The following is a 26,238-nucleotide window of genomic DNA, read 5'->3' as shown; positions in this document are numbered from 1 at the left end:
TTCATGGACGAGATGGCATTTCATCCAGGCTTGTAGGATGTTGGCAGACCCGCAGAGGTAAGGACAGAGATCGCAAAACTCTTAGGTATCAGGATTGCATTTTAAAAGGTGTTCCTGTTGAGTATATGCGTAGTATGAATCTTGTTTCTTGAATGTGTGGTACTCTCCCCCCCCCCCCCCCGCTTTCCTTAAATAGGGGAGGAATCTCTAAGAAAGTATTTAGTTCTCCAGACTAGTCATGCCTTATTATTTTAATATGTATAGTTGTAAAATAAACCTTTTCCTTTCCTCATCCCAGGAAATTTATAAAATAACCAAAACATTTAAAAGAGTTATCTGGTAAGTTTAAAAAGTTCCCCCCTACTTCCAAAGCAAATTCTAATACTCTAAAGAAATGTGGACAATTCACAGTATCAAGCTCTTGTGAATTCCTTATATATTCCGTATTCATTTTTCCTTGGAAATACTAAAATGTGGTTTTAGCAGAATATTGCTTAACCTTAAGACTGTTTTATGTGTTAGAAATATTTCCTCTTCTTATATATTAGTTGCATTTTCTCCATGTTTTGTCATTGGTCTTTTAGGGTGTTTATTGTGTTTTTGATATTTAGACGTTCTCATGACTTCTTCCATTTCTTTTTTGCTCAAAAAGTAGTCCTCTGTTGTGAGATATGATGAAACTGTTCTTTTTTATGGCTTCATATTTTACTCATGACTCTTTCAGTCCATCTGGAATTAATTCTGTTATGAGATGTGGTTCTCTGTTTCCAAATAGTTAACTAATTATATCAACACCATTGGTTGAATAATATTTTTTTTACCCAGTTAATTATGATACAACCTTAAAAAGTATGTTTATTTCTAATATATTTAAAAGATTGATGATGATTTAAGTTTTGTTTCTTAGGTTTCTGAATTCTCTACCATTTTTACAGCATACATCTTTATTTGGTTACATTGTTTTTTTTTTTATTTTTTTAATGTTTACTCAGTTTTGAGGGAGGGAGGAGGAGAGAGAGAGAGAGAGGGAAACACAGAATCTGAAGCAGGCTCCAAGCTCTGAGCTGTCAGCACAGAACCCAGCGTGGGGCACATGAGATCATGACCTGAGCCAAAGTTGGCTGCTTTACTGAGCCCCTCAGGTGCCCTTGGTTACACTATCTTAAGGAATAACTATTCTTTAATTTTTTGTGGGTGGGAGGGTGGTGCATGGACAAAGGTTTTGTAACCTATTAAAAGCTGACTTTCAGTGAGTCATATTTAATCTGTAAACAAAATTTGGTTTGGTTTACTCATGTTAAAATGTAAAAAAATATTGTCACTATCTAAAAAATCACTGGGTTTTTCAGCTGTTTCAAAAAAATCCCATGACATGGCTGTATACTAGCCTGTATTCCCATGTGGTAAAAATCTACCGGAGCTGTGATACGTCCGTTTTCTCCTCTAGGATAGATGTGGGCTATCTGGCTTACCACTGCCCCCGCCTCTCCTTAGTGAATTCTGCTTCGACCTTGCTTCACTCATTGTGCTACTACATGGCTCATATTTGAATTTGTAAAGCTGTTTTATGAAAGAAATTTTCAAGTATGTAATTTGATCCTTGATGGAACCTTTTGTCCTAAGTTGCTCAATTTATTTTATATATTTATTTATTATATATATATAATATATAAATCCACATATGTGGATGTGTCTATGTTTATCTGATAATTGATGAAGAAAAAGGCTCTAATCTTGATTGGATGCTACTTGAACACAGTCCCTTTTCAAATTCACATGATTTCAGCACAAAAGCCATATGAGCACAAAGAAACAATATTATTCTGTAATGGCACTGAGAACAAATGCAAGAGGAAATAATCAAGTCTTAAGATTTAAAAACAAAACCCAGCAGCATTTGTGTAACGCCATACCACGTGCGAGCGAATGCATTTCCACTGTCTTTGGTAGGTGGAATGGTGTTTCTTGGCTGAATTCTTTCTGCACAAAGCCTTTGATACCCCTGCTTTCTTTCATTCTCAACTTTACCCACGTCTTAACTCACAAACATCGCTGCTGCTGAGTGTGCTGGGTGTTTTGTCTGCTGATTTTAGCATCACTGCTTCCTTTGTCCCGATCTGTGATTCTGATGAAATCAAATGTGTAAAAATATTCTCAGTATTCCTGGTGAGTACGAATCTGCACTGGTGAACATTTTCTGCCTTGCCGTAATCTTGCGGCGATTGCAGCGGCATGCCTTCTCTTCCTGTTTTGTTTAAATGTGAGAAACCTGCTCAGAGATCGCGGTGAGGCTGGTGCAGAGTCACAGTCCGAAGTGGCCGGGATGAGGGCCAGTGTCCTGACACGGAATCCAGCGTGCATTCTACCGTGTCAGCTTGTTAAAATAGCGGAGATTCTGAAACAGTGGCCATGTGCTTATTTTACTCTATTTTTCTGAGTCACCAAAACAGTTGATGAAGAGTGTAGTAATAAAAAGTAGAAAAGAGAGTAAGAGTGTATTCCTGCCTTAAACTCTTTAAAAAAATAGCTGTAAATGAAATCTAGAGACATAAAGAAAAAGTGCTTCTGTGTCAATAAAAGTGTGGCTGTTGTCATACGTAGGCGATCCATAGGGTCACAGGATTTTAGGATTGGATCAAAAAATGAGTGAGTACTGAAAAAAAAAAAAAAACCAACAAACCAAAAGCCTCTGACCTCTTCAGCAAGAAAACTACAGTTCTATGTTGTTAAATTTTTTTCAAAGTTGTGTAGCTGATTTCTAATTCTGCTTGGAATAGAAATGGAAAGAAACATCCATTCCTGAGACTGCCTGTCCTCCCTTCACGTGGGATGAGCCCTCAGAGGCTCTGTCCTAGGTTCCCACACCTCTTGTAGTCCCACAGCCTGAAAAGTAATGACAAATCTGAAGAAATAGACTTCACGCACTTCGTTCAGTCTCTGCCTAATAAAAAGATCATATCAGAAGAAATGGGAAACGCTCGTTATTTTTGCTTTAAAAAATTGAAGTTGGAAAATCGGGAAGAGAATGTTCCTTTCCAGGAGCCCTTGGAGAGTTAGGGAGAGTTTGAAGTTGATGGAAACATTTTGAGGGCATGAGGACATAGTATGCTCTTATTGGTGCTCAGAAATGTTTATTAAAAATCCACTTGAATTGGCAGAGGAGATAGTCTGTCTTTTCTGTATTTAACAATTAGGATGCTTGTTTTCTCAAAAGGCTTCTATCACAAAAGGAAAACAAATGCTAGTTCTAAGTAGTACCTGAGAAATGTTTGTAATGCTAATCAAAGAGTCTCAATACAAAGGTGTCAGTGTTTACCCCCTGTTGACCTATTGATACATATTCTAAGTAGTGTTCTAGAAATCACTGGGAGGGTTTGGGAAAGTAGATGATGTTCCGATCAGAGGATCTTATTGTTAAATCCACACTGGACAATTAAAATCTTTCCCAAGATTCCCCCTCCACCGCTCTATTGTGATGATGCTTCCTTTTTCTACGTAGATCAAAATTTATTCTCTCTTAAAAGCATCCCATTTCTATGCCAAAATCTGCACAAGTTTCCTGGTAAAAGCCTGTGTTTTTTTTTTTTTAATTTCTTTTAATGAAGGACAAGTTGATTTTAAACACTGAGTATGAAGAGTTGAAAAATAATGTGTTTGGTAAAAAGCCCATTAAAGGAAAAAAAGAAGAGATGAGTGACTTTTCAGTCCTAATGCTGTTTTGACGATTAGTAAGCAGTGGCATGGTTCGGAGAGATTTTTCAAGTAGCTTTATCACACTTGGTGGAACTTTATTTATTTTTAGATACCATTCATATCGTGAGCGTCCCAGTAGATACTTTGTGTGTGCATTTTCCCTCCTCTTTAATCATAGTTGTCTATGTTTTCTGACTTGTAGGAAGAAAAAAAGAAGTTTGACAAAGAAACAGAAAAAAACTATAGTCTAATTGATAAGCATTTGAATTTATCAGCCAAAAAGAAAGACTCACATTTACAAGAGGTATTGTTTTTATTTTTCTATTAATTTGTTCCTACAGTCAATAAGCAGTGCATGTCTTTTCCTTTTAAAATGTGCTTTTCTTTTGTAAACTTTTCATCTAGGAATATTGGGGATGAAAAACCAAGAGGTAATGCCATGAATTAAGAAAAAAAAAAGTTCTTGTGGAACAAGACACAAAATAATGAATACATCTTACAGTGATTAATTCAGTATAGATTCATAGTATTAACATTTTTTATTCTGAGTGTATTTTCACAGGAACAATTTTATCCAGGATTACTGAAGAAGAGATATACTATTTTTTTGGGAATAGATTCGTTAATTGGCTTTCAAGATTTCATGAAGAAATGAATTGAATTTAATAAGCTCATATACCATTCTGCTTTTATGTGAAGGCAGTATTAATCTTATTTAATGCTGAAGATTCACCATTAAATAAGATTAATCTTTCACTGGAAAGAGAGCATCTGTTTTACTTGTGTTAATAGACTTTTTTTTTTTTTTGAGGGAGCCATGTGTAAGGAGAAAGGAATTTATATCTTATCTCTCGTTTTGTCTGTCTTTCTCTTTTCTAAACTCCCTGGCATTTGTGTTTTCTCACTAACACACTTGAATGGGAACTCAGTGGTTTGCAATTTGGAACATATGTTTTCATTAAAAATAATGCTGGTTTGCAGCTGTTGGGATCTTGACTCATCCCACAACAGTGTGATAGTTTTCTCATTTGTTTATTTTTAAACACATAAGGAATCTGGGCATAATGTACCACTGTAACATGTTTTTACTGAAGTATCATCAAAATGACACTAACACTGGCTCTAGTATAGACCTGGGCTATATTTAAATGTCAGATATTTAGTTGCAAACCGTGTGTGTTTGTGTGTGGTCATTTTGACATTCCCCACATGTCACATTTATCTTTTCCTCGTTAATAACTATAACATTTGGATGGCGTTTGGAATTTTATAAAAGAGGAAGGTGTTTTTATACCACTTAATCCTCACCACAATATGGTCGGTAGGTAGGGCTTTGTTCTCTCCTCACTCCACGTTGTGTAGAAAACCGTACAGTTGTTAATACACTTTCTCAGGTCCTCTCCTCTGCCCATTTTGAAATGACAGCTGTTTTGTTTTTATAGACTCTTCTTAATGCCAGCAGCGTTCTGCCTGTCTTCTCCCCTTATCTCTCTTTTCAGGGACCCTGAAGGGATTTTCATGCTGTAAGTAAATTTCTGTCTTCACTGGCTAATTAGGTATCTTATTGAAGCCGTTGCTTAGGCAGAATCTTTATGGGCATCCTTGGCCCTTCCTCCCTTACCCTACATCCAGTCTGTCAGCATATGTCATCCTCAGCTTCAGAATATTCTTGGATAAGGCCACTTCTCCTACTGCCCCTCCCCCCATCATCACCTTGGCCTGTGCTGGTGGCATCTCTCACATGGATTACTGCAAAGCGCTCTTAACTGGCCTCCCTGCTTACACCTATATATTCCTACAGTTTATGTTCTATGCGGCAAGGTGGGTGAGCCTTGATTTTGCTGTCTTCTTCAGACTCCGCACTAGTAGCTGTCTCAGGAGGCCCTGGGCTCGTCCTCCTATCCTCCCACCCGCACGGGGTGCTTTCCTCCAGATGGGCTGGGTCAAGTATACTCCGTGCTGGGGGGTGGGGTGGGGTGGGCGGGGCTTTGCTTGTGTTGTCCTTACTGCCTGGTCCGTTTTGAGCCCAGACCCACATGCCTCACTCTTCCACGCGTTCTCACGTGCGCTCGGCTCCGCTGAGTTCGCCTTACTAGAGAAGTCCCCGACCGTCTTATTTAAAGTGTCCCCTTATGCTGATTTAACCTTTTCATACTCTTACAAACATTCGACCTACTCAGTATTTGGTCGTTACATGGCTCCTTGCACTAGTTTGCGAGCTCCTTGAAGGCAGTGACACTGTTTTATTTAGAAGTCTGTCTTTTACACCTAGAATAGTACTAGTCATGGAGCAGGCAATAAGTATTTACTGAATGAAGACGTGTGAGGTGCTTGCACTGTGAGCCAGGGCTGCATCAATTTCATCATTCCCAAAGATAATCAGACTCCAGACCAGCAATTTGAAGAGACTCTCAAGATGGATAATTTTAGTTTCACTTAAACAGTATAATTTTGTCCTATCTTGCTGTTTACTCTTTACAAACATACAAACTCCCACTTGAAACCATTTTCTATTGCAAACATGAAGACCTTAAAAGGGGGGATGCTCTTTAAAGGGAAAAGGTTAGATTTGGATTTTCGTTGATTTTGGCATAGGCTTATATCATACTGCTCATCTTTAGTGAATTGAGTTGAGGAGCCTAAGAGGTTTATAAAGGTCGCTGAGAGCGGTACTGAACGAAGGCATGGAAACGTGTATCATTTATTCTTTCTCTTTGTTTCCAATGGAAATAACAGGAGACACTGGTGGCAGACACCAGGCTGGCTATTTTGGTAATTTTGTTAGGACTGTTAGCTGTAGCTCTATGTTTATTGGGTGCAGTACCTTCACTTTCCATCCCCATCCCTAAATTCTAATCAATGTTTGCACTAGAACAAGTATCAGACATTTGAGAAAAACCTATTTCTGTCAATTCTTGAGGTATATTTTTGTTTTTTGAGCAGTCAATTGATTATATTTCAGTATATATGACTGGAGAAGTAGATCTTGTGAATAACTTTGCATGAGAATGGTCTGTTCTTGTTATAAATATTTATGCCAGGAACGGCCAGAAATTAGGTGATGATCAAATTGGAGTTTGTTAAAAATGCCACTTTTGCTTGGTATAGTAGAAGTACAGTCTGAATGTGTGTTTTCCCACACCCACCCGCCCATCAGTAAGCTCACCTCTGGCACTATCTACCTGGAGACAGCATCAGCCCATAGGGTTAAAGGCTCAGTCCTTAAAACACTTTCCTTCTTCAGATACCAGTCGCAACTCAAGGTTGTTAGCTGTGCTTCTGACCTACTTGCTATAAATTAGACCTCCATCCCGTCCCCCTCCTCGGGTTTGATTCATTTGCTGAGTGGATCACAGAACAGATAAAACATTTACCTATACTTACTGATTTATTGTAAAGAATAATACAGAATATCTAGATGAATAGCTAGATGAAGGGATTCATAAGGTGGGGTCTGGAAGGGTCCCAAGCACAGAAACTTCTATCCCCAAGATGTGTTACCTTCCGCGCACATACCGGTGCTCATAGACCTGGAAGTTCAAGGGTCTTTTTTTTTTTTTTTTTTTTTTTTTTTAACAGAACTTCCTTTGTAAGTTCTTTGCCAGAGGTCAGTAGGCAGGATGAAAGTTCTAGCCCTTTCCAGGCTATCTAGAGGCTCCACCCCAGTCACCCCAGTGACGTAAACTCCAGAGAGGCTCCCATCCCTTGGGAATTCCAAGGGTTTTTGAAGCTTTGTGCTTTATTTCATGTATAGTGATTGCCTTTCAGACATGAGTCAGGCTCTAAAGGACTGTGCTTCTCTGTAACATTTGGGTGTCCTTGGCATTGTTGTAAACGACAGGTTATCATCAATCCCGGGGATTCTGGTGATCAAATAACACAGTGTGTGGCAGAGTAGTTGTGGATACCCAGAATGGTAGGGTGTGTATAGAGGTTGACCAGCAATGAATTCCAGGGTAATTGGAATCATATACACAGCCAGGTGAGAAAATCTGCTAAAAGAAGGAGCCTACTTGACTAAGTCTGATGATCCTTCTGTAATTTTCTTGAAGGACATTTCCCTGTAACCAAAACATGAGGAATCTACCTGTAGCTCTTCACATCTTCATTTTATTAAATATGCAACAAAATTGAACTCCCCCCCCCCCCCAGTTGTATCTGCTAACTGCTGGTGGCTGAACTTTGAAACTCTGGTTATTAGAGGCATAAAAAAGATAATTTTGATGAGTATTAAGTAGAAATTCTCATTTTAGCTTAGTAGCCTAGTAACATAACACTCTTCTATAACATTATTTTTTAAAATATTTATTTATTATTGAGTCAGAGAGAGACAGAGCATGAGTATGGGAGGGGCAGAGAGAGAGGAAGACACAATCTGAAGCAGGCTCCAGGCTCTGAGCTGTCAGCACAGAGCCTGACATGGGGCTTGAGCCCATGAACTGTTAGATCATGACCTGAGCCAAAGTTGGACATTTAACTGACTGAGCCACCCAGGCACCCCTCTGTAACATTATTTTACTTGAAAAATCATTTCATGCTAAAAATTTTTATGCCACGTTAGGTGAATACTTTTCCCCTCCAAGATTAAAAAGATTGTTGTGGTCACATTACATACCATAAAATGTATGCATTTAATGATTTTCAAGGGCACAGTTCAGTGGCATTAAGTTCCTTTACATCATTGTGGAACCACACTACACTCCAGATCTAGAGTTCTTGTCATCTTTTAATACTGAAACTTGTGTCCACTGAATAACACTTCCCCAGCTCCCTACCCCTAACTCCTGCTAACCTCCCTTCCACTTCCTGTGTTGGTTCTGGGTAGCTTATAAAAGTGAAATCGTACAGTATTTGGCCTTTTGTGACTTGCTTATTCCACTTTGCATAGTGTTCTCAAGGTTCATCCATGTTGTAGCCTGTGTGGGAAATTCCTTCCTTTCTGAGGATGAATAGTATTCTATTGTATATGTATATATATCACACTTTGCTTATCCATTTATCTGTCAGTGGATACTTTGGTTGCTGTTGCCTTTTAGCTATTGAAAATAGTGCTGCTATGAACATGGTTAGATAAATCTTTCTGAGTGCCTGTTTTCAGTTCTTATGAGCACATGCCCAGAAGTGGACTTGCTGTGTCATGTGGTAATTCTGTCTGGGGGAGCTGCCATGCAGTTTTCCAGAGCAGCTTCGTCAGGTTGCATTCCCACCAACAGTGCACAGGGTTCCAGTTTCTCCACATCCTTGTCAATACTTGCTTTGTTTTAATTTTTTTAATGTTTTATTATTTATTTTTGAGGGGGGAGAGGGCAAAGAGAGAGGGAGACACAGAAGCCAAAGAAGGCTCCAGGCTCTGAGCTGTCAGCACCTAGCCAGAATGCAGAGCTTAAACTCCTGAACCATGAGATTATGACCTGAACTGAAATTGGATCCTTAACTGATGGAGCCACCCAGGCAACCCCCCTTTTTTTTTTAATAGTTTTGTTGTTGTAGTTATTTTCCATTTTTTTTTTTTTGATAGGCGTGAGGTATTCTCTTGCATTTGTATTTCTGTAATGATTAGTGATGAGCGGCTTTCCAGGTGCTATTGCCATATATCTATTTTCTTTGGAGAAACGTTTAGATAAATGCCTTTAAAAGTAATATTGGCCAAGTTAAGAAATATGTGATGCCTTGTAAAAATGGTGTCTAGTCTGGCATTCTTTCTCTGCTCTGCCGCCATGGAACCCTGTTCCTCTCCATTGCCCTTCTCGTTAGACCAGATAAGCTGGAACTTTTTTTTTTTTTTTTTTTTTGAACAGTCTCCTGACCATCTGCTGCCTGTTTACTCCCAGAGGAGGAGACATTTTGAGGATTTAACTGCATGACTGCCTATGGAAGGGTTTCAGGCTCTGGTCTACCTCTTGAGAACCAGTCTCTTTTCTTTTTTCTTTGATTATATATAGTTGACATACAATTTTACATTAGTTTCAGATAGAGCTGTGTCCACCACAGGTGTAGCTACCATCCGTCACCATAACACCGTTATGCTATTGACTGTATCCCCTATGCTGTACCTGTCATCCTTGTGACTCATTCTGTAACTGGAAGCCTGTACCTTCTCACCCCTTCACACATTTCGTCCATCCTCCTCACCTCTCCCCTCTGGCAGCCATAATTTTGTTCTATGTGTTTATGGGTCTATTTCTGCTTTTTTGTTTTGCTTTGTTATTTAGATTCCACATATACATGAAATCATATGGTAGTTGTCTTTCTATATCTGACTTATTTCACTTACTATAACAGCATCTGAGCCCATCTATGTTGGCCTAAGTGACAAGATCTCATCCTTTTTTATGGCTGAGCAATATTCCATTGTATATGTATCCTGTCTTCTTTATCCATTCATCTATCATTTGACACAGGCTGTTTTCAGATCTTGGCTATTGTAAACAATGCTGCCATGCACATAGGCATGCTCATGTCTTCTCAAATTAATGCTTTTATTGGGTTATACCCGGAAGTGGAATTACCAGATCATATGGTATTTAGGAACCAGGTTCTTGAGATGGTACCACAGCTGCCACTTCCTCACCTGCTGCCTTTACTCACGAGTTCTGAAGTGACTAGACTCTCCCAGGCCAACTGCATTCTTAGAGGATTTGTCAGTGGAAATCATGTTCATGTGATTTTGATCCTAAGTGTTCAACCTTGGGTGTCAGTTGTGGTTGGGGTGAGTCTTTCATGAAGAGCCATACTTCAGCGTTCAGTCCTTTGGGGTTAGCTGTTCAGTCCTTTGGGGCAAATCTCATCATAAAGAGCAAGGGTTGGCAGACTTTTTCTGCAGCGTCAGATAGTACAACGCTCTATACTTTTGCAACCTGTAAGGTCCGTGTGGCTGCTATCGTATTCAGTTTGGCAGTTCTAGCAGGAAAGTGGCCATAGAAGATCTATAGACCAGTAGCCACGACTATGTTCCAGTACAACTTTGTGTAGGAAACCAGGCTGTAGGGCTTATTTTGCACAGAGCTTATAGCACTGCTGGCCTCTGATCCTGTGTTTCACTCCTCACCGTCTCTGATGTAACCAGCCTCTCTTACTTTACCGTAGGCAGATATGCAAGTGGAGCAAAACCGGCAGCACTTCTATGAACTGTCTCTTGAGTATGTATGTAAGCTTCAGGAGATCCAAGAAAGAAAGAAGTTCGAGTTTGTGGAACCTGTAAGTATCACAGAAAGTTGTTCTGCTGTTAGATTTAGTAGATATCCTAGAAACATTTGTCTTTCTAGATTGACTGTACACTTGCTGGGGCCTGTTGTACATACATAGGAAGTAAGACGTCATAGATTGTATAGGTTGGACCCCGCTCACCATGAAGTCAAGGAACCACCTTCAATTCAGTGGTTCTTGGCCACCTTTGTGCAGCAACACGTAGTGAATATTATTTCTCAACAAGTCTGCAATCAGATGCAATTTCTGCCACTCTGTTGTAGGTCTACCCTTTAAAGAAAACCCCTGTGAAAGAAGTGTTAGGGTAGGAGGGTGAGCGGTGGTGTTGACGGATAATCTTTACTCTTCTGAAGAGTCTTGTACTTGTCTGAAACAAGCACACCAATCCAAAGCTTGGCACTTTGAACAGATTATTTCTAACACACTCCATGCTCATGGCAACCTAAGTTAAGAACCAGCATGTGGAGCATTTGAAACTATTTTGTGAGTTACTCTGGCAGTTCTTCATAGTTATTTCAGAAACATATGATTTGTGTTTGTGCTTATATAGATGTTATACATGTAATGTACATGAACATATATGTCTGCTTATACACGTGTATATATATATATATATATATATAATGTATATGAACGTATATGTGAAGGGAAACTTATACTGTGGGTTTCAGTGAAAACAAGAAATGCTAGAATTAATGATTTCTCAAGATTAATTTTAATATAGATGTTTTTGCTCATTTTTTTTTAAAAAACAGCTTTAGTGAGATAAAATTTATGTGCTATACAGTTATCCACTGTGTGTGATTTTGAGAAACAACAATAACCAAGTAATGATTAATTTAAAATTGGCATTCATGGAAGCAACGGTCCAGCTGGATTAATAGACTAACTTCAACCATTGGGGAAAAATCCATCTCCTTAAAACTGTCTTTTAGAGGAATAATAATGACCTACATTATTTACAGTTCTCATTGTTCAAGTCATTGTTCTAATGCTTCCTTGTGCCGTGTGCTTGTTCCACACCTGAACTCCATAAGGAGATATTTTTATTATCTCACTAAGCAGAAAATTTCAGTAATTTGCCCAGGGTCTCATAATGTAGCTGATGTGGGGATTGACCTCTGCTGGCCACTTGACATTAGAGTCCCAGATTCCTAATCATTATGCTCTGTGACATTATAAAGAAAATGAATTTCAGGATGTTCTTAATTCCTACCCCAAAATTGCTTTTACTCACTTGAAATTTACTCATATGTTTGGGCAGAGGTGATGCCCTCTAATCAAGAAGGGCAGGTTGAGGGTTAGTAAGAACTCAGAGCTTAATTATTGCCATCTCTACCTGTCTCTGGCCCAGTCACGGACCGCCCTTGTAGACAAAAGACAGAAGTTGTGCTAACTGAACGCCATTGGAGAGGGCCTTTAGCTCTTTGATTCTGTGATTTCACTTTTGTTACAGATTGTGTTGACCTATGGTGGTAGGGTTTCAGTTATAAATGGTTACGGAGATTCTCTTGACTAAAAAGAACAAATGGATGCTGTACCATTTCTCCAGCAGAGTGCACTATAAAAGCTATGTAATGGCTCTGATATTTAAGGCAAAAATCACAAGTCTTTCATTTTTTAAAAATACAAATTAATAAATAATATGCAGTTAGATTTAATTGAATTCTGGTGACTTTTTTCAATTCTTTTATTTCAATAGAATTGCAATGGGATGGGGGAAATATTGTGGCTGTTTTTTATTCTTTCTTCTTGCCCCTGAGTTTTGTTTTTGTGTGTGTGTGTGTGCTAATGTCATTTTTCCTCCTTTGTCTTAGATGCTGTCATTTTTTCAGGGAATGTTTACTTTCTATCATCAGGGCCATGAACTTGCCAAAGACTTCAATCACTACAAAATGGAACTACAGATCAACATTCAGAATGTAAGGAAATAAAAGCTTTCTGGTGTAAAGGATGTTTCAGATGTGTATTTTTGACGTGGTATAGGAAAAGGCTTACACTAAGACCAGACTGAGCTGTTGGTGCTGAGAAACTGAGGCTATGTGGCCACCTTCTGGTCAGTTCTCAGCATAACAAACTGTTCTTCATCAAGGTGGAGCTTGCGGAATTCTGCCACCTGGCGGTTCTTTTTTTTTTTTTTTTAATGAATTGTTTCTTGCCTTTCAGAAGTCAGTAGGTATGTTTTTTAAAATCAGAAGTCACATAATTTATTTTTTCTTTTTCTTTTTCCAGCTTTATTGATATTTAATTGACATACGATACTATATAAGTTTCAATTGTACAGCATATTGGTTTGACATTCACATTAAAAAACGATTATCACAGAGAGTTTAGCTAATGTCTGTCACTTTATATAGTCAGAAAAAAATGTTGTTTCATTTGATGAGAACTTAGGATCTACTGTCTTAGTGACTTTTAAATGTATTCTATAGCAGTGTTAACTGTCACCATGTTGGACTTTGTGGGATATTTGTAAGGATAAGTTTTGTTATGTAACTTTCAGTGCTCCATGAAGGGAACAGACAAAAGAAAATTGATTTAAGGCATTTTAGTTTTAATGATCTCAATTTCTTCTATCTGCATATCTTACTTGATTTTTGGTTACAGGTTCAAGAGGAATTTCTTCCCTGTGTTTATGTGTACTGAGTTCACAGTTGCAGTTGGACCATATTATTTTCCTGGAAATTTCAATGAGGCCTTGGATAAAGAGATTTAGGAGAGCTTTATTAATTTATTAAACTATCATAATATATGTGATTTTGATTACAAGGTGGTGGTTGTTTTTTTTCTCAGCACTTGAGTTGACTTTGGAAGTGTTCACTGAAATGCTGTTCAGGTTATGTTTATTATACTTTTAGGTCTTGATAGAAAAAGAGTGAGTTTTGGAACACATGCATGCAAGCTCATACTGGAAGACACACGGAAGATGGGAATGTCTGTGCTGTGGCTGCCTGACTTTCCATTTGATATAATCTTAGAGACTGAGGAGAAATGGTTTCTGTATAGATTTTGTTTCCAATTTTTGGGTTGTTTTTTTTCTTTTTTGGCATAGTTTCCTACATTTGGAAATGTAGATAATGAAGCTTATTTTTTGTTCGTTTTTTTGGTAAATCACATGTCAATTTGTATTTGTAGATTATTTGGACATTGAGCTGGGTTAAAAACTAAGAGAGTACAACATTGCTCCCTCCGCCCCGCCCCAATCAGTGATCATAATGTAACAGGATTTAAAAATATGTCAAAATGTATGTGTATAGTTTAGTTCTAATTTTATTTTTAGGATAACTAAAATAGATTTTTAAAGTTTATTTGCTTTGAGAGAGAGAGAGCGAGCGAGCGAGCAGGGGAGGGGCAGAGAAAGAGGGAGAAAGTTCTGGCTCAGCACAGAGCCCAACGCGGGGTTCGAACTCATGAACTGTGAGATCATGCTGTGAACCAAGAGTTCAACACTTACCCGACTGTGCCACCCAGGTGCCTCAATCAGTTCTAATTCTATTTTAGTTTTAATTTATTTTGAGAGAGAGAATGTCAGTGAGCATGAGTAGGGAAGGGGCAAAGGGAGGAAGGAGAGAGAAAAAGATAATCCTAAGCAGGCTTGTGGTGTCAGCAGATAGCCTGGTGTGGGACTCGATCTCATGAACCATGAGATCATGACCTGAGCCAAGATCAAGAGTCAGATATTTAACTGACTGAGCCGCCCAAGCGCCCCTAGTTCTACTTTGAAATTGTCTCTGTAGCTAGTAGAAATAGTCTAATGTTGCTATGATTTTTCAGAATACTTTTGCAGACGGCAGAACAGTGTTGTGAAAGAACACTATAGTTAGCGTAGAGGATAAATCACACTCCTGTACCAACTGGCTATCTAACTTGTAGAAATTTACTTCTTCTGTCTGGATGTCATCTGTCAGCTGCAGGCTGGCCTGGATGAGAACCTTGAGGCAGAACTGGATTCATAATTTGTGGGACCAGTGTAAAATGGGAAGGCAGGGCCCTTATTTAAAATTGAGGAATTGCAACTCTGTGACAGCAGCGCCTTAAACCAAGTGTGTGACCTTCTGAGCACGAGATGCTTTGTGGTTGTGCAGACGACCTGCCCACGAAGCTGGCTGAGCCTTAGTATCTGGGGTGACAGGTGGGGTGGACACAGTATCATCTCCTGGGGGCTTCAGTGAAACTACCCCTGCACAGCCTGCTTGTGGATGGAAGTACTTCTAACAAGCCTGCATGGTGAGAGGGATCTAGTTACCTTACATACACCAAAATAATTTCGAGAGATTAAATATTTCAATATAAATGAGCCAGTACTCAGTCATGAAGTATTATAAGCCAAACTTAAAACAAGCTGTCATTTAAAATGTTTCACAAGGGGCACCTGGGTGGCTCGGTAGGTCAAGCGTCTTGACTCTTGATCTCTGCTCAGCTCATGATCTCAAGGTTCCTGAGTTTGAGCCCCACATCAGGCTCTGCCCTGACAGCTTGAGGCCTGCTTGGGCTTCTCTCTTTTCCTCTCTCTCTTTCTCTGCCCCTCCCTGCATGTGTGAGCACGTGCTCTCTCTCCCTCCCCCCAAGATAAATAAACATTAAAAAATTAAAAAGATGTTCACGAAATAACTTGGTTAATATCGTTATTATATTCAGATGTTAACTTACACATTTGATAACAGCTTTCCCGTAGAGAAATGGGCAAAGAACAGTTGCCTGCAAAGTTTTTCTGTATCCTCTGGAACTTAAGGGATGTCATCAGTAAATTGCCCTAATACCACTCATCTAAATATTCCTCTCTCCGTTGTGTTGTGTTTCTGAGCCTGCTCTTGCACTCTTTCTAGTAGGCTCTCTTCTTTCTGCCTCACTGGCAGCTTTGAGGACACCTGATCAAGGTGTCTTTGCTGTTCATTTTTTGCTTTTAGTAATTCTTTTCCCTTCAGAAATACCTGCACATTTGAAATGCATGGCTCTCATTCTGTGCTACCTGCTGGACCTCACGATTGCTGTCATTTGCTCATTTCTTGGCCGTTTCTCTCATTCCCTCATGATCGCAGCTCTTAGCTTAAAAAAGAAAATGCTGGCTATATAAAACTACAAATGATGAAAATCCCAGCTAGGTATTATTTTTATGCTGTGTATGTTTATGTATTTAAGGACAAACCCAAATATTAAGACCAAATCATAGCATTAATAATCTGTGTGATATAATGCTATGGATAATTTTGGTTGATTTTTAAGTATTTTACTACGGTAAAAAATAGAATCATATTAACCAGTAAAAAGGTAAATATTATCTAAAAAATGAAAACAAGCTACTTTTCTTCCTTCTGGTTTCACCTTTTCTGTTGTAAAAATGATCACGCTTCTTTTATTTTTTGTTATTTTAAAAGCAATTTATTTCACATCCACTTTCTATAATCCAGAGTAATACATGGAAAGGAAAACAGAGCAAGATGGCTTTTAGAAAATAGATATTCTAGGAAAATATAAATTGCATCGAAATTGACGGGTATTTTAAAAAACTAAATTTAAACTTTTGTTATCTTTATCCCCAGAGGAATGTGGGGAAAGACTAGAATAGAATTCTTCCTAGAAGGAAATTTAATGTGAGAAATCTTAGGATTCATGAAGAATCCCCAGAAGATACTAAGAATAGTTAAGAAGATTTTAAGAATATGCCCAAATATTTTTGTTACAGTGTTGTGAGAAAAATAGAACACTAAAATAATAAACTGTGTTTTTTTTCTTTAAAAAAAGAGATTGGACGTGACTGTGTAAAAAAAAAAAAATACAAATGTGGTTATTTCTGAGAAACAGGTTTATACTCACTTTTAATTGCTTTTGAACTTTTTCTTTTTGCCACCAAACAGGACTGTGTGTGCCCTTCCCTCTTTCTGTTTTAAAATGTTGTGGATTAGTTATTATATTCTTAAAATATATATATGTGTGTGTGTATATATATATTTATTCTTAAAATATATACATATGTGTGTTATATATAGAAAGTATATAAGTGTGTGTATATGTGTGTGTATATATGTGTGTGTGTATATATATCTAGAAAGTGTATATATATGTGTGTGTATATATATAGAAAGTGTGTATATGCATATATACATATGTATATATGTGTGTGTGTATATATATATATGTATATATGTGTGTGTGTGTGTGTGTGTGTGTGTGTGTGTGTATATATATACTTCCAAACAGATTTAAAACAATAGGGGCACCTGGGTGGCTCAGTCGGGCAAACATCTGACTTGGGCTCAGGTCATGATCTCATGGTTCGTGGGTTTGAGCCCTGCGTTGGGTTCTGTGCTGACAGCTCAGAGCCTGGAGCCTGCTTCAGATTCTGTGTCTCCCTCTGTCTAACCCTCTACTGCTCATGCTGTCCCTCTCTCTCTTTCTCTCTCTCTCTCTTAAAAATAAATAAAAACATTAAAATATATTTTTTTAAACAGTGAACTTTTAGTTTGATATTAAAGATTTTCTTTTATCCTTTGAGATGAGAATAATTGGGACTTTTGGGTGACTTACTGGTGGAAGTAATGTCAGCTAAATTAATTTTGTTACCAAGTGCCAGGTGTTACCTGTGTGCTTTATTTGGATTATATACATTTAGTCTTCGTAGAAGTTCTATGATGTAGATTTTTGAATTCCTATTTTACAGATGAGGACAAGGAGGACAGTAGCTTACTGATGTCATACCTTAAGGTCAGGGCCGACATTGGAACTTGGGCAGAATCCCTCCAGGGGATCATGGTAGTTAGTGTCAGATTCTGTGCTCAGATATAAATGGGTAACTCATGGTATTTCTGAGGTCAGTAAATACAGGAGCTAGGAAACATCTTGATGTGGCCATCTGCTTGCCTAGATCGTAGCAACTTGTGGGTAACATGGGAGTCCCCTTAATTATAAAGAACACAGATTTAGCCACTGAATGGGGACCTCAGCTCACCTCTGCCTCTCACCAGTTCTGACCTGTGTTCCCCTCACCCCCATGGAAGGTGTCTTATATGGGATTTAGACTTGATCACCTAATCACGTGAGGACTGTAGCAGAACATTCTTTTTTCTGCTGTCTCACATGAGGGTGTGTGTGTATGTAGGTCCTTAGCTTTTTATGTTCTTTTGCAGGGTTACTAAAGGAGGGCTTCGTGGGGCCCACCTTGATGTTTTACAGCTGTTTCATTAAAACTTCTTTATATTTTTATTTTATTTTAGAGAGAACACGCGAGCAGTGGAGGGGCAGAAGGAAGGAGAGAGAGTCTTTTTTTTTTTAAATATTTATTTGAGAGAGAGAGAGAGAGAGGGTAAGCGAGTGAGAGAGAGCTGGAGGGGCAGAGAAAGAGGGAGAGAGAATTCAAGCAGGCTCTCTACTGGCAGCGCAGAGCTCAGGCCTCAAACTCACAAACCATGAGATCCTGACCGGAGCTGAAATCAAGAGTTGGTTGCTTATCCAACTGAGCCACCCAGGCACTGAGAGAGAGAGAGAGAGAGAGAGAGACAGAGAGAGAGACAGAGAAAGAGAAACGGAAGAGAAAGAAAGAGGCTCCACGCTCAGTGTGGGGCCCAGTGTGGGGCTCAATCCCACAACCCTGGGATCATGACCTGAACTGAAACCATGAAAGTCAGATGCCCAACCAACTAAGCAACCCAGGTGCCTCTTCATATTTTTAGTTATACCTTGCCTTTTTTTTTTTTTTTCCTTTTCTCTGAGTGAGGTCATGGGGCTGGAATGAGAAAACTTAAAATGGCTATCTGTACTTGGAATCAGCCTTTGCCCTCTGCCTTTAAAGCTTCATTTCTGGATATAATTCTCTCTCTCTTCTTCCTTTTCCCCTTAATATGGGACTGAACTTGTGCTAAGATTGACCCACCAGTTTCCTAGACCTACTCAGATATGTTTGAATTCCAGCTTAGTCTCAAAATTGTCCTCCCAAACAGGTGATGTAATCAAGCATTTAATTTATAAGGCTTTTTAAAAGACTAGTTTATTTAGAAATTTATTTAGCCAAGCATGCAAGGAAAGAAGATAATACAGTAATAGTATATTACTAACAGTGGATAGCACTAGCCTAACTTAGAGATTATTTTGAAGATTAAAATGCCAAAAGTGGGATGCCTGGGTGGCTGTTGGTTAAGTGTCCGACTCTTAGATGCACTCAGGTCATGATCTTGCAGTTGTGGGATCGAGTCCTATGTCGGGCTCCACACTGACAGCATGGAGCCTGCTTGGGATTCTTTGTTTCCCTCTCTCACTGCCTCTCCCTCCTCCCTCTCTCTCAAATAATAAACTAAAAAAATATATATATACCAAAAAGTGCTTTCTGTAGTGCCAGCCACAGTGTAAACACTTTAATGGTCACTTACTATAGAATTTACATCCTAACATTATTATTTGATAATATCTTAATAGAAACTGAAATTTAGAATTGGAGATTCCTGGATTCTAGCCATCCTATTATTTATGTTCAAATTAAAAAAAAAACAGTTTTTACCACCATTCATTTTAAAATGGTAAAAATCCTTCCTCTCCCTTCCCAGAGCACAGTCATAAGCGTCTGAGGAAATAGGATGTGGAGGGCAGGGAGCACTGCATGGCGAGCCTGCAGCAGGGAAGGTGGGTGATGGTTGGTGGCAGCGGGCAGGGCGTAGAGCCAGCCTGCAGAAGAGGCGGCTGGAGCATTTAGAGATTAGTTACATTGAGCAGATGTAGTAATTGAGCAAATAAGTACATAGACTGAGAGTCATGGAAACTAGATTTCTCACTGGTATCAACATGTGGGCTTTTCAATATAGAGACCTATAGAAGTGACATGCATATGTGTGTGAAAATATGTATGTACGTGTACACATATACACACATCCATATAGTTTTTCTGTCTGCCAAGAAGACCCAGAAGCAGTGACACCCCCTTAGCTGTGAGCACACCGTGTTCAGATTTTGGTTTCTAAATACTACACTCCAGTGAAAGGAATAAGGGCTTCTTTGGGGGAAATGGCTGATTTTAGGACTGGGACAGAGAGAAGTTTAAGATGGACCCAGGACTCCATTTGGAACCAGAAAGTAAGGGATCATTCAATTTAGAAGGCATGTCAAAAGGTACAGGGGTCAGCTAGAAGGGGCCTCTGCTGGTCAAATGGAGGGCAGTTTGAGCGTTAATATAATTAAGGAGTATTGGATTCAACTCATTAGGTAAATCAGAATATGCGTGTCTGTGCATGTGTGTGCTCCTGTGCATGGCTGCTGGCATCTGTATGTGCATGGCACCCACACATCTAGATATGTGTGCATATCTTGTTCTACTGTGCTTTGCCTTTTTGAGCTTCACAAATACTGCATCTTTTACAAATTGAAGGTTTGTGGCAACCTACGTCACACAAGTCTTGTTAGTGCTATTTTTACGCTAGCAGTTGCTTACTTTGTATCTTAGATTTTGGTCATTCTTGTGATATTTCAAACTTTTCATTATTACTACATTTGTGGTGCTGATCTGTGGTCAGTGATCTGTGATGTTACTACCACAATCGTTTTGGGGTGCCACAGATTGTGCTCCTGCATGATAGTGAACTTGCTCGATGAATGTCCTGTGTGATCTGACTGCTCTACTGACCAGCTGTCCCAACCCCCATCTTTCTTCCTCTTCTCAGGTCTCCCTGAGACACAATATTGAGATTAGGCCAGTAAACAACCCTATAATAGTTTCTAAGTGTTCAAGTGAAAGGAAGAATAACACATTATATCAAAAGATAGAAATGATTAAGCTTAGTGAGGACGACATGTCAAAAGCTCACATGGGCTGAAAGCTACACTTCTTGTGCCAAACAGTTAGCCTAGTCATGAGTGCAAAGGAAACGTTCTTGAAGGAAATTAAAGGTGCTACTCCAGTGAACACCCGAGTGATAAGAAAGTGGGGCCCCTGGGTGGTTTTGTCGATTAAGCATCTGACTGGATCTCAGCTCAAGTCTTGATCTCAGGGTCACGAATTCAAGCCTCACTTTGGGCTCAGTACTGGGTGTGACGCCTGTTGGGGAAAAACGGTGAAACACTCTAAATGCTGATATACAGAGAATTTCAATTGTTCGAATAGAAGATCACACTGGCTACAACCTTCCCTTAAGCCAAAGACTAATCCAGAGCAAGGCCCTAACTCTCTTAAATTCTGTGAAATCTGAGAGAAGTGAAAAAGCTACAGAAGAAAAGTCAGAAGCTGGCAGAGTTTGGTTCAGGAGGTTTATGGGAAGAAGCAGTTTCTGTAACAGAAAAGTGCCAGACGAAGCAGCACGTCCTGATGGAGAAGCTGCTGCACGTTCTTCAGAAGGTCCAGCTAAGATAGTTCATGAAGGTGGCTACACTCAGCAGCAGATTTTCAGTGTAGTAATGCCTGGCTTCAAAGCACAGGCTAACTCTTGTTTAGAGGCTAAAGTTGAAGCCAGTGCTCATTGGCCATTCTGAGAGTCCCAGGGCCCTTAAGAATTAGGCTAATTCTTCTCCTACCTGTGCTCTATAAATGGAACAACAAAACCAGGATGACAGCCTGTTTATTTATAGCATAATTTACTGAGTATTTTAAGCCCTCTGTTGAGACCTAGATGCCATTAAGAACATTTGTGATCTGTAGGAAGAGGTCAAAATACCAGTATAAGCAGGAGTTAGGAAGAAGCTGATTGCAACTCTTACGGATGATTTCGGGAGGTTCAAGGCTTCATTGGAGGAAGTAACTGCAGAGGTGGCAGAAATAATTGGAGGACTAGAATTAGAAGTAGGTAGAGCCTGAAGGTGGGATCGAATTGCTACAGTCTCATGATAAAACTTTAACAGAGGAGCTGCTTTTTATGTATGAGTAAGGAAGCTGCTTTCTTGAGATGGAATCTATCCTGGTGAAGCTGCCATGAAGATTTGCTAAAGTGACAACAAAGAAGTTAGAATAGTCTGTAACTTCAGCTGATAAAGCAGCCGAAGGGTTTGAGAGGATGGAGTCCAGTTTTGAGAGAAGTTCTGTTGTGGGTGAAATGCTACCAAACAGCACTGCATGCTGCAGGGAGATTTGTCATGAAAGGAAGAGTCATTTGATGTGGCATGTATCAGTGTTGTCTGATTTCAAAAAATTGCCACAGTCACCCCAACCTTCAGCAACCCCCACCCTCATCAGTCAGCAGGCATCAACATCAAAGCAAGACCCTCCACCAGCAAAACCGTTATGACTCACTGAAAGCTCAGAAGATGGTTAGCATTTTCTTTTAGCAATAAAGTGACTTTTATTTAAAATACATATATTTTAAAGACATAATTCTCTTGTATACTTAGTAGACTACAGTATAGTGTAAGCAGAACTTCCGTATACACTAGGAAGCCCAAACATTCTTGTGACTTGCTTTATGGCAATATTCGCTTTATTGCAGTGGCCTGGAACCGAACCCACATTATCTTGGAGGTATTTATGTGTATAAATATTCTCCACACAGACGCACATTCAGAAAGAAGTGAGCATTGGGAGTCGTCATTAAACAAAGTGACAAAGGAATAAATGAATAAATCGGTATAATCAGTATTAACATGGGGACAAGAAAGCCTGGAGGCTTGAGAAACAGGAAGGGAAGAGGGAACTGGCCATTAAGAAATGAGTTCCACCCTCCCTACAATCCTGCGTTTTGTTCTAGCACATAAATTTTATTTTATTTTTTTTTTTTAACTCTCAGCTTGTTTTTAAAATAAGCTTCTGAAGATAAGTTTTCCCCTTTGCAGTCTACATTTATCAGACTCCTCCTAAAAAATGTGTGCCTTTCTACCGTTTTTCTATCCTAGGACCCTCGGTAACCCCTTTCCTTGTAGGGAGGAGAGGGGAGGAATTTCAATAAAAATTTTTTATCTCTGCTTCTCCACAGTTTCACATCAGCAGTTTTTTGGTGTTAATACAATTATTTTAGAGTATGGATGAAAGAAATGTCCAGAAGCTCGGTGGTGCTGACTCATCATGCTTGCCTTGGTAATTTTGTCACTTCACCCTGCATATACGTTTTCAGGGTAGCTGTTTGACAGATATTGGCATGCTGAGTCTCCTGGGTTTCAGAAATGTAATTTGTCTCTTCAGCTAGCAAAGGCATTATTTGTACATGAGATTCTCCCCTACCTTCGTTTATCTGAGAAGAAATACTCATTTCAAGTGCAATTGCCATGACCTGGAGAAGATGACCTCATATTTATTCGTTTGCAGAGAAGAATTAAGTTTTTCAGATTCTGAGTACTTAATACCGCTGGTATAATAATGGTCAGGTTGATTGTGCAAAGGAAGGACTTCCCAGATGTTTTATGACCTATTTTAATATCTAAGATTTAGTAATAATGTGAGATGTGGAGGTAGGAATTCTTACGTTGAATAACACAATGATTCTTGGTGTTAGAAAGCTTCCAAAGTAAATAATCTCTACTTGGCTAAGACTTCTATTAACTATTTTACCACTAATATTTTTCTTTGAACGATAACCTTAACAAAGAGACACACTGGAAAGGAAGGGTATATTTTGAGAAGTTTATAGAACAGTCCTACAAATTTAATTATGGTTATGCAGAGACTTAAAGATGTCCATCAAAAAACTCACGTGAAAACTTAAAACTTCTATGTGTTTTTTATTTATGTCAGACGCGGAATCGTTTTGAAGGAACGAGGTCAGAAGTGGAAGAGCTTATGAACAAAATCAGACAGAATCCCAAGGACCACAAACGAGCAAGTCAGTTCACGGCAGAAGGCTACCTGTATGTACAGGAAAAAAGTAAGAGGACCCCCATAGTGACAAATGACTGATGGAAAATTATTTTAAAACTATTATTGTAATTACTTGATTGTTGGAATAATTATTCCTACCACTTCCTCTGCCCCCTCCTGTCCTAGAAGGTATATTTTATATTTTGGGGGAAAACACATTCCTGCTCTAGAGAGGAGACCGTGAAATGAGGAACTCAAGGAGCACCCTGATTTCTAGCTGCATCCCCAAATTCTGCACCATACTTTGCTAACACTTGCTTGGGAGATGCCAGAACTTGGTATAAGGCTGAAAGCAAGGCGAGGTATTATCTTTTTCCTCCCTTCCCTTCACCCCCATCCTTCTCACCTACGCACACGCATAGGCACACTCATATACATATGCACACCCTCCTCCTCCCACGACTCCTCCATGTTAAAGTCAAGAGGGACACATTCCTTCTATCCTTCGCATCATTGCTTTCCACACCAATCTGAGATCATTTGTTCTTGCTAAAATTATCAGGGTGATTACAGATGGCTACACAAAATATTCCTAGGTGGCATCCTAACTTATCTCACCGCATTTTTAGTATTGTTGCTGTCAGTGAATATGCAGTGCATAGAGTGTCCTTATTTCAAAAATTAAGGCACCTAAAAATTCTTTAAAACTTTTGACAGTTAGGTCTTATTTTAACTGTTCAGCTCTTAAACTTTACTTCTTCAACTGCGGAACTCAGGGTACTATTTGGTAGAAAGAAGGAGAATGTGAAAAGGTTTCTGTACTTGCGATCTTCCTGCCTTCCCACCCTTGACTGCTGTCAGAGTACTTTACAATTTTCACTAAGTGTGGCTGATTTACAGGACTTGCAAACTGACCACTGCAGTAGGAGGGCGTCCTCGTGGGGTAGCTGTGAGTTATCTGTGCTTCAAGCTGAAACTGATGCATATGCCGTCTGCAGAGTGGTGGTTCCTTTTCCATTTGTCCTTACGCAGTCTGGACTGCCCATGGTCTTCACGTCTCATGAAGAGCAGTTACATGGCGAGCAGAACTCTATTTCTCTGACATGTTAGCTTTTTAATCTCTGTGTGTTCAAAGAATTTGAAAGCACTAAATTAATGTGCAGGATAGAGACAGAAGGACAGAATTTTGGTATTATATGCCCATGTGAAAGTCACAGGAAACTTTAATTTTTAGATTCATAACTGTTGCTCATCTTAACTGGCTTTGAGAGGAATTGGACTGAAAATAGTTTGGAAAATCAGAACAAAAACCACAGTGGCAAAATTCTTCTCTTGCTAACTGTGCACCAGGCACTGTGCTAAACTTTTTATACAACTCATCTCAATCCTCTAAAAAGCCCTATGAAGTGTATGGTGCTGTTATTACCCCATTTACCATTGAGAGAATGAAAGTTCCACTGAAAAAAGAGAGGTATATCACATTCCTTAGATCATACAGATCTTAGATGCTGGCGTTGTCAGTCTGTGTCCTGGTTTCTAGTGTATTAGCTGGACCATGGGTGGTGTGAAAAGTCTGTATGCTGAGTCAGATGGGAGTCAGGAAAGGGTGGTGGCTTAATTAGTGGGGAGACCTTGGTATGTGGGGCCAGAGACTCTGATATGAATTTAGGCTTTGTTAGTTCTTGGCATTTGGTCTAAGCTTAAATTTGTTTTTTAATTAAAAAGATAATACACTATCCTCCTTCAGAGTTTTTTCTTAGTATTTTTTTCTTTCTTTCTTTTTTTTTGTAATATAATCTATTGTCAAATTGCTTTCCATAAAAAACACCCAGTGCTCATCCCAACAAGTGCCCTCCTCCATGCCCATCACCCACTTTCCCCTCTCTTCCACCCCCCATCAACTTTCCGTTTGTTCTCAGTAGATAAGAGGCTCTTCGATTTGCCTCCCTCCCTTTCTGTAACTTTTTCCACTTTCTCCTCACCCATGGTCTTCTGTTAAGTTTCTCAAGATCCACATATGAGTGAGAACATATGGTATTTGTCTTTCTCTGACTGATTTATTTCACTTATCATAATGCCCTCCAGTTCCATCCACATTGCTGCAAATGGCCAGATTTTATCCTTTCTCGTTGCCAAGTAGTATTTCATTGTAGATATAAACCACATCTTCTTGATCCATTCGTCAGTTGATGGACATTTAGGCTCTTTCCATGTTTTGGCTGTTGTTGACATTGCTGCTATGAACATTGGAGTACATGTGCCCCTATGCATCAGCACTCCTGTATCCCTGGGGTAGATCCCTAGCAGTTTTCTTACTATGAAGTGAAATATCTGCACAGTATGTTTTGAACCATAGAACAGAATACCAATGCTAGCTATTCCTAACACACACACACACACACCCAGCCACCCACCCAGCCACCCACCAGTGGCTCCTGAATTATGGTCTTTGGACTCACGGTGATCTGAAGCAGGATTACTGTGGTCTAGTAACCTTTTTCAGCTCTCCCCTGCCCCCAAGACAATGTGGTCAGTTTTTCCTAAAGTTTGGTGGATTTCTTTTGATCAGTCCTTTTCTCTCTCTTAAGCTTGTCCTTCTTGATTTTTAGGTATAGAAGGCTTATTTGTAGATAAAATGATGGTGA

At 39.3% G+C, this 26,238-nt stretch overlaps 1 protein-coding gene across 1 annotated transcript in view; it reads left to right on the top strand.

Annotated features, from left to right (window-relative positions):
• The window catches only part of ARHGAP10 (Rho GTPase activating protein 10), a 235,057-nt gene that overhangs the window by 24,995 nt on the left and 183,824 nt on the right, over nucleotides 1-26,238 (top strand). The window contains exons 5-8 of the mRNA XM_029950836.1: nucleotides 3,896-3,997; nucleotides 10,780-10,890; nucleotides 12,717-12,821; nucleotides 23,531-23,660. Of these exons, the coding sequence (XP_029806696.1) occupies nucleotides 3,896-3,997; nucleotides 10,780-10,890; nucleotides 12,717-12,821; nucleotides 23,531-23,660 (448 nt within the window). The remainder of the gene's footprint in view (nucleotides 1-3,895; nucleotides 3,998-10,779; nucleotides 10,891-12,716; nucleotides 12,822-23,530; nucleotides 23,661-26,238) is intronic.

The sequence above is a fragment of the Suricata suricatta genome, chromosome 1 (assembly GCF_006229205.1).
Source record: "Suricata suricatta isolate VVHF042 chromosome 1, meerkat_22Aug2017_6uvM2_HiC, whole genome shotgun sequence".
In the NCBI taxonomy this organism is placed as follows: Eukaryota; Metazoa; Chordata; class Mammalia; order Carnivora; family Herpestidae; genus Suricata; species Suricata suricatta.
The sequence above is the reverse complement of the archived record's forward strand: the minus strand, read 5'-3'. Positions and strand labels throughout refer to the sequence as shown.